General features: G+C 56.8%; 2 protein-coding genes across 2 annotated transcripts in view; both read right to left on the bottom strand.

Moving 5' to 3' along the window:
- The window catches only part of MFSD6L (major facilitator superfamily domain containing 6 like), a 3,147-nt gene extending 2,822 nt beyond the window's left edge, over nucleotides 1–325 (bottom strand). Inside the window, exon 1 of the mRNA XM_057383307.1 lies at nucleotides 1–325. This exon is cut by the window's left edge and continues 5 nt beyond it. Coding sequence (XP_057239290.1) covers nucleotides 1–191 — 191 coding nt within the window. The 5' untranslated portion in view covers nucleotides 192–325.
- Nucleotides 326–3,594: 3,269 nt separating this feature from the next.
- The window catches only part of PIK3R6 (phosphoinositide-3-kinase regulatory subunit 6), a 14,276-nt gene continuing 9,331 nt past the window's right edge, over nucleotides 3,595–8,539 (bottom strand). Inside the window, exons 8-13 of the mRNA XM_057383300.1 lie at nucleotides 8,450–8,539; nucleotides 7,764–7,834; nucleotides 7,336–7,426; nucleotides 6,864–6,934; nucleotides 5,536–5,648; nucleotides 3,595–4,919 (exon numbers count right to left, since the gene is read on the bottom strand). Of these exons, the coding sequence (XP_057239283.1) occupies nucleotides 4,763–4,919; nucleotides 5,536–5,648; nucleotides 6,864–6,934; nucleotides 7,336–7,426; nucleotides 7,764–7,834; nucleotides 8,450–8,539 (593 nt within the window). The 3' untranslated portion in view covers nucleotides 3,595–4,762. The remainder of the gene's footprint in view (nucleotides 4,920–5,535; nucleotides 5,649–6,863; nucleotides 6,935–7,335; nucleotides 7,427–7,763; nucleotides 7,835–8,449) is intronic.

Below are 8,539 nucleotides of genomic sequence, written 5' to 3'. Positions count from 1 at the left end.
CAGCACAGGGGCACGGTGAGCGCCGCCAGGTGCCGGGCCCCGGCCGCGGCCCCCACGAGCGGCGCGGGCAGCCCGAGCAGCCGCAGGTAGAGCGGCACGAACGGGGCGGCGCAGGCCCGGGCCGCGCCCTGCAGCAGCCGGAACAGCGCGGCCACCGCCAGGGCCCGGCCCACGTCCCACTGCTCGCTCATAGCGCCCGCCGCATGGCCTCACCCGCTCCCAATGTCCCGCTGTCCCGCCGGCCCCGCTCCGGGCCCACTGACCGCACCTGCGGCACCGGGACAGCGCCGGCCCGGCCCGCCCGCACCTGTCACCGCCCCGGGAGGGCATGGCGGGGGCGCAGCGCCGTCTGCCGGCCCGGMCSGGAGCGGCCCGAGACGGGAGCGGCCCGAGACGGGAGCGGCCCGAGACGGGAGCCCCGGCACGGGAATGGCCCGGTAAGGGAATGGCCCGGCCCCGGCACAGGAATGGCCCGATGCGGGAATGGCCCGGCGCCTCCCCGTGCCGCAGGATCCTCTCCCGGCGTGGCCCGGCTGGAAGGGGCCGCAGCGTTCTCACCCGGCCCGTATGCCCCACACTGGCCGGGGAGCAGGGGCTGTTCCGCGGGGCTCGGAGGGGGCCAGCCCGGGGCTCGCCCTCATCCCGTCGGGCCAGGGCACGGGGGCTGTGGATGGGAGCCACACGGCCCAGGATTGTGTCCAAATGGCTCTGGAATATCCCCAGTGAGGAGACTCCACGCTAGGTCACTGCCCAGGGAAGGAACTGTACCTCATATTCAGGTGAAACTTCCTGGGCATTTCCTGGGCATCTGTTTTCTTTTTTTTTTTTTTTTTTTGGTTGGCGCTGTGATCAGAGCCTGGTCCATGCTGAGACACCTCCCTTTAGACAGCTGTACCCATGAACGAGGTGCCCCTCTCAGTTTTCTCGAGAGTGAAGTATTTTTTGCACTGCTGTGTCCCCTCAGTCCCAGCCCGGGCTCCCCTCCCTCAGCCCAAGCCCCAATCACCTCCTGCCACGGCCCCCCAAGGGACAGTGGGGGTCCCTTGACCCTCAGCAGAGCCAGCAGCTGATGTTTCACAGAACCATACAATGTTCAGGGGCTGGAATGGACCTTGAAGATCATCTCATTCCACCCCTGCCATGGCAGGGACACCTCCCACTGTCCCAGGTCACTCCCAGCCCCAATGTCCAGCCTGGCCTTGGGCACTGCCAGGGATCCAGGGGCAGCCACAGCTGCTCTGGGCACCCTGTGCCAGGGCCTGCCCACCCTCCCAGGGAACAATTCCTGCCCAATATCCCATCCATCCCTGCCCTGTGTCAGTTTGAAGCCCTTCCTGCTGAAGCAACTTGGGACAGTGGGAGGTGTYCYTGCCCATTAGCAGGGGGTTGGAACAAGATGATCTTTAAGGTACCGTCTAACCCAAACCATTCCATGATTCTGTGATACTATTTTAAATGAAGGCATTCGGGAGGGCCCTGGAAAGGCTGGGAGTCTCTCYAATGGACTGGGGAATCCTGCCAGGTAAAACCCCTCACCCAGCCCTTAGGAGTGCACCCTGCACTCAGATCCTCCTCTCCCTGCCTCCAGGAAATTCTGTCCAACCTGACCCCCTCAAGACGCCCCTGCCACATTTCCCCAGGCTTTTCCCAGTGCAGCAGATGAAGCTGCTCCAAGGCTGGCAATTTTGGGATCCAGGATCCACCTGAACACTGTCCCTGGTCTGTGGCTGCWCTGGGACCTGCATTTGCTGCCGGCAGTTTCCAGGAGTGAATGAAACAGCCTGTGAAATTCTCCTTCTTTGAGCTGTGCTACACCATGAGCACAGTCCATGAGCTGGTTCTGCTCCGTGGATGATGGAGCAGGTCAGTGGGCTTTAGGGAATCCTGGCAAAGCTCTGGCCAAGGAATGGGGCCCTTGGAAGTGACAGGCTGTGAGGGGAACAGGGGAACTGGCTGTGGGAACAGAGTGTCCCAGCATGGAGGGGAATCCAGGGACAGCCAGAACAGGGTTACAGAGTCACAGAGCACTGCTCCCAGATTTCCACAGTCCAGCCATTTCTGCACCTCCCTTTACCCCTGAGCACTTTGGCCATGAAGTCTGTGTGTGACACAGCCTGTGGGAGGGGACACCAGCCGAGAAGCCCAAATGATGCTGGTGGCTCTCTGTCCCTACCAGCTTATTGCSCAGCCACGTGCAAATACACAGTAACAACCAACTGGCAGTTTCAGCTTGGGTTTTTTCTGAATTTCTTTCAATGGCCATCAAACAATTGGATCTTGTACACAGATCCATCACACCTATACAAATAATTTAGAGTACATCTACATAATTTACAGCTGTACAGAACAAACTCTGGACACACAGCCCACATTCCAACCCAACTCAAAGCCTCTTGGCTTTCAGAGCATTTTCCTTGTGTGTGCAAACCCCACAAAAGAGGCAGAGGGGTGCAGAGCCACTGGTCACCCCTTAAACCCCACACTATCCCAACAACAGCAGCTGCTTATGCAGGGGATTCCTGACTCGTCTGTGAGCCTCCTGCCTCCCTCCAGCCTCCTTCAGGGCCAAAATGTTGCTGGCACAGCAGGGCACCAATGGCTTTTGGGTTGTGGGGTGGAAACCAGCACTGAAGAAGCAAATGCTGCTGCTGAGATATTGCAGACCTGTACCTGCTGTGGGGGATTTTAAGGCTTGAGGGCTGTGCTTGGCTCTGCAGGGAGTGAGGGGCTGCATCTGCCAGCATTCCAGTGGAGCTTCGTTTGGAAATGGCCACGGTGTGTCCAATGTGATCTTCCAACAGGTGCAGGTTTGGGGYAAACACTCCATGAGACCTGGAGGATTTTACTGTGCTAAATGTCCTGCTCACAGCTCTAGAGCTGCTGTGCCCCAGGAKTGGGTCAGTGGCTGTTGTGGGTGGCACTTGGAGCTGCAGTGAATAAACCTTTGGCTGGGGAACAGGAAGGAGCAGTGGCTGCTGTGCCAGGAGCAGGAATGRGGCAAAGACTGGCACCAGGGTGGTTTGAGTCTGAACCCCAAAGCYTTGGGCATGTGTGAGAAATTTCCATGGCCACAAGCAGCCAAGAGAAGCCACAAACTCAGGGTAGCCCTGCTGAGGGGAAACTGCTCCCAGTACCCCAGACTGGGATAACTGGGGTGGGCTCCCTGCCCCAGCTGTGGGTGGATAAACAGAATTTTTATGGGTGGGTTTTCCAGAGGTGCAGCTCCCCAGAGCTGGGCAGGCCTGGCACAGACAGGCCAGAGGGGTGGCTTTGTCCTCAGCCATAGGGCTAAGGAGGAACCTGCCAGTGCCACTGCAGCACCTGTAGCACATCCCCAGGGATCCATTCCCCACTGTCAGCCAGAGACAGCTGGGAATTGCTGCCAAAAGACACTTTCTTTGGGCTGATGATCCCACAAATACCCTGAAGGAAGGCAGCCCAGGGAACTACCTGGGAGCCAGGACAACCCCAAAATCATAGGGCCATAGTGCCCAAAGTGTCCCCAGAGACACTCCAGAAACCRCAGATCCCACTCTGAAGGTTAATAACACACATCCTATTTCATCCACGATTCCCGTCCACCACAGACTGAGATGAAGGCAGGGTCCTTTTCATGACCATGGTCACTCTGAGCTGCTGCAGGCAGGAGCTGTGCTGTCACTGTCACTGTCACTGTCACTGTCACTGTCGCTGTCACTGTCACTGTCACTGCCCAGCCTGGCCCCTCTGTAAACCAGGGCAGGGTTTCCTCACCATGGGAGCAACAGAGGAAAGAACAGGAAAGCCTTTTAGCCTCCTGCCCATCCATCGATCCCCAGAGCACTCTCCACTCTGCTGCATCCCTTACCTGCCCAGCCCAAACCAGCATGGCCGGGCAGGCTGGGCACAGAGGCACTGCTGGAGAACCTCCAGTCCAGCTGGGGCTGTTGGGGTTGTTCTGGGATGTACAATCAGGGTGATGGCACCAGTGCTCCTGGGGCTCCAGCTGATGTGTCCTGATGTAGTGCAGTAAAGCCACTGTGAAATCGCAGGTGCTCTCAGCACAGCTCAGATGTCACAGAGCTGCTGTGCAGCTCCATGGAGGATCCTTCTCCCAACAGAACCATCCACAGCCAAACACACCCCACAGCACAGCCTGGCTGGTTCTTGCCCTGCTCCTCGCTGCCAACATTGCATCACATTTCCCTGGCCCTGTTTCACACTGTCTCTAGTTATTCCATGTAGCCCCTTGGAACAACAACAGCTTTCCCACTGATTTCCACAGCAGCTGCACTGAACACACATGTTCTCCCTGTGAGGGCAGGGATACCATAAACTGTCCTAAACCAGACTGGGGAATTCGGGCTGGTTTTCCCAAATGTGTCCCCTGGGCCAGAATGAGGAGTTTTCTGTGCAGAATCCAAAGGGCTGTAAGACATCTCCAAAATAAATGTTGCTGCTGGCAACTGCCCAGGGATCCCCATCACAGGCAGCACCACCTCACATGGATTTCCTCAGCCTTCCCAAAAGGAGAAGCTCAAAGCTTTTCCCTGGCTTGTGCAAAGGTTAAAGGTCTGTTCTGAACATGGCCGTGCCCTTTGGCAGGGGCTGTTARCCATGGTCACACTGTCACCTGAGTGGTCACTTATCCACCTCTGCTGGGGCAGCTCTTCACCCCACTGCCATTGAATKTCACAACTGGTGGCTTTCAGTGTTTTCTCCTGCTATGTCCTCGGTGATGACCCAGCATCATGACTCTCACAGCAGCATTTTCCYSTTTCCTTCACTGGATGACTCCTGCRAAAGTGTTGATGGGCAGCAGCAGAGACTTGGGCAGGTATTTCACGAGCCCCACATCTTCTGCTTGGGGAAGGCTCAGTTTCATGGTCCTTGTCTTCTGCAGGCAGTAGCTGGGCTCGAGGCAGGGGGACACCTCCAGGCTGCAAGAGCACAAGGACACATTCAGTGTGTGTTCACAGCTGCCCAAGGGCCTGATCTGTGAGCAAACATCAGCTCCCTGTGAGGGAGGGCTCTCACTGTGAGCTGCAGCTGATTTTGTGCTTTTGTCCACTGCGTTTGACTGCAGAGATGAGCTGCGGTGTCAGTGTTTGACACAAACCCAGGGCTCTGGGTGAAGCTCAGGAGTTCACCGTTTGTGTGAATTCAAGTTGGACCTTGAGCCACCAACACATCCCATGTCATTCCTACATTAACTCCTGCCATCGCCACAGGGTTGGATCCTCTCCCCCACCCTCAGATGAGGGATGCACTCAGTGCAGAAAGCACCAGCATCATGATGTAATTCTGAATTCTGGAATCCAAGCCCTGTTTATCCCTGGCAGTGCCTATTTTTCTACTCTCAATGACAGCACCTTTTGTGTAAAGAACCCTTTTTTTTCCTCACACCATCACCCAAAACCACAACTGTGGGAGAGCCCCACTGTGCCCTGCTTTCCCTGGAGAGGGAATGTGTTTGTCTGTGGGTCAGTATGGGATCAGAAGTCTCTGGGAACAAGCAGGGACACAGGGGAGGTGTGCAGAGCCTGGAATTCTCACCTGATCACATCCCTGTAGGTTCTCCTGCTGTCCTTGTCCAGCCGCACCGTGAAGGGTCTCTGCTCTGGGCTCCYGATCTTGATATTCTGTGTTTTCAACCTGTGTGCTACAGCCTGGATGGGGAGAGGAGGGACAGCCTGGTGGTGGTGTCCCTCCCCTCCCTGGGCTTTGTGCTGGGTGTGAAAGGGACAGAAAATGACATTTCTCTGGGTGTGAAAGGGACAGAAAATGACATTTCTATGGCTTTATTTTTTAACCCCGGATATGACACAAGACAAATTTGTTTTCTGTATTCACAGCCTGGTCATGCTTTAAAAGGGCAAACTTTCGAACCTGGCAGTGAGTTTGGGATGTCTGATATGGGGCATGATCTGTCCTCCATGGCCATGGAGCATCCCTGTGGGCAGTGGGGCTGCAGCACCTCAGTGTTCCCAAAAACCAGGTGAGAATAAGCAAAATGTGCTGGCTGAAAACACCAGCTGGGAGCCAGAGGCCCCAAATGACCTTTAATGCCACCAAACTGCAGTGACAAATTCCATGGGCAGCATATCCTCTGGGGTCTGCTTGAACTCAAATGTAAAACTAAAAGGACAGAAGTCAAAATTTCAGTCCCCTGCGTTTCAAACCCATCTTTCTGAGCTGATAAATAGATTCAGTGAAGTTCCTGCTTCTTGTTTATGCTTTGTCAAATTATTTTGGGTGATCTTTTGGGGGGGATTGACATGAGGGGRCACCACAGCTGAAGGGAAGGAGAGGAGGGAGTTGATGGCAGAACTACAAACCCTGCCCTGGCATCCACCTTGGCATAAAGGTTTATTTCCCCACATTTTTATTTCCCCTGCGGTCACCCCAGCAGCAGCTCAGGCATTCAGAGGCTCCTAAGACAGGATTCAATGTGGCACTGACCATCTAGGACAGCACTGACCATCTGGGATGGCACTGACCAGCTGGAATGGCATCGACCAGCTAGGATGTATGGCATTGACCAGCTGGGATGGCATTGACCAGCAGGGATGGCATCGACCAGCTAGGATGGATGGCATTGACCAGCTGGGATGGCATTGACTATCTGGAATGGCACTGACCGGCTGGGATGGCATTGACCAGCAGGGAAGGCATTGACCAGCAGGGATGGCACTGACCAACTGGGATGGTACCTGGGGCTTTTACTCAAAAATCCAGACTTTTCCACGGAAAATATTTGCAAAATGTCCTCCGAGCAGTGTGGCCTCAAAGCCTTCCCCTCCCCACAGAGGGGTGCCCCTTCCCTGCTGTCTGTTTTAAGGGATTTTGGCCCCTACAGGGCCGGGGATCCCACAGGTACTCACGGAGAAGGACCGTCCCGCCAAGTTGTTGATCCTGATGATCTCAGTGATGGTCACGCTCAGACAGCCCAGCTCTGTGACAGGGGCACAGGGTTGGTCTTGGGCCATGGCACAACCTCAGCTCCCTGYCCCCCTCCTGTGGGGACACTGACTGTGGACACCCAGGACAGCAGGACAGGGGGCCTGAGCAGGCTCCAGGGGCGAAGGAACTGGGTGGGATTGTGCTTGGGGTGGAAAGCTGTGCTAAGGGCAAGGGGAAGGAGGAAGGCTGCAGCAGAGGGAAGGTGCTGCCAGGTTTAAATCTTGCCTGAGCCTCGGACATGGCACTCCTGAGAAAACCCCACCCAGGCCRTGGTGACACCATTATTCCTGTCACTGATTCAACCCCACAGCCCAGGCACAGCTGGCACCAAGGACCCAGACTAGATTTCTTCCTCTGAGCACCAGAAACCCCAGCAAAGCAGGAAGGACCCACCTTCAGCCTCCTCAGCAGGGATGGCCTTCATCAGCAGGCCCGTGGAGCGCAGGGCCAGGGCCAGCTCCTTCTGCCGGTCACTCAGCACGACCTGCGGGCAGTACCCTGTCAGTGCCCTGGCACAGGGGGTGGGCACGGGAGGGGCTGGATGGCTTTTCACAAAGGCGACCTCCCAGGCTTTAATGCTCACCATAACCTACAGATGGCACTCTGTCAGTGCCCTGGCACAGGGGGTGAGCACAGGAGAAATGGGGATGGCTTTTCACAAAGGTGACCTCCCAGGTTTTAATGTTCACCACAACCTCTCTGTCTGTGCTGGAGAGCAATTCCAGGGGAAAGAGGGAGGGTCAGAGCCTCCTTTAGGAGTTCTGTGCCCCGCTGGGCACCCCTGGGAGCAGAGCCATTTTGAGGGCAGGGATCTCTCTCACCTTCCTGTAGGTCACTGTGAGGTCAATACCAGGGCCATCCAGGGTGCTTCTCTTCTTGGCTGTGCTCAGCTCTGCAAGGAGGGAACGGTCTGGGATTGAATCTCCCTCCTCCCTCCTGGCTGGGGGCAGCARAGAGGGACCCTCCTGTGGGCTGAGYCCCGCAGTGTCACACAGTGGCACATTGTCCCTTCTGTCCCCGCCTCAGGAGCTCAGCGGAATGGACTCACTGCAGGGTCTGTGCCCAACCTCAGTGACCCATATCGGTTGGATTGGACACCAGAGTGCACTGATGGAGGAGCTGGAGGGGTCTTCTGGAACAGTCCAGCTGCCACAACTCCTGTTCCACCCCTGGCAGCTCAAGGCAGCTGGGTTTCTAACAGGGCACACATCTTGAGTCTAAAGCCCAGCTTGTTCCCTCAACAAAATCAGGGCTCTGCTCCAACTCCCGAACATCCTGGAGCCCCCAAAGGCACAGACTGCAAACCCTGGCTGAGCCAGGAACCAGCCATCAAGTCCCCCATCCAACCTGGTTTTGTGGGCCCAAGAGCGAGATGGAGGCATTTGGGGAAGCCTGGTCAGGATCAAGGAATGCTGCCCACAGCCTGGAGCTCTGCAGGCTGAGGGACGCGCTGGGTGGGCTCTGGGGATGGCAGGAGCCCTGTCCAGGGCTGGAGGGTCACACACACCTCTGTKGGAGGGGCTGTCCTGCACCTGTGCCAGCAGCTCTGTCAGGAACACATCCTCAGCTGGCTCCTGCGCCGGGTCCCGGAACAGCA

Source organism: Malurus melanocephalus, unplaced genomic scaffold, assembly GCF_030028575.1.
Source record: "Malurus melanocephalus ecotype Western Australia unplaced genomic scaffold, MMel_1.1 scaffold_622, whole genome shotgun sequence".
In the NCBI taxonomy this organism is placed as follows: Eukaryota; Metazoa; Chordata; class Aves; order Passeriformes; family Maluridae; genus Malurus; species Malurus melanocephalus.
This window is presented reverse-complemented; position numbering and strand designations above follow the sequence as displayed.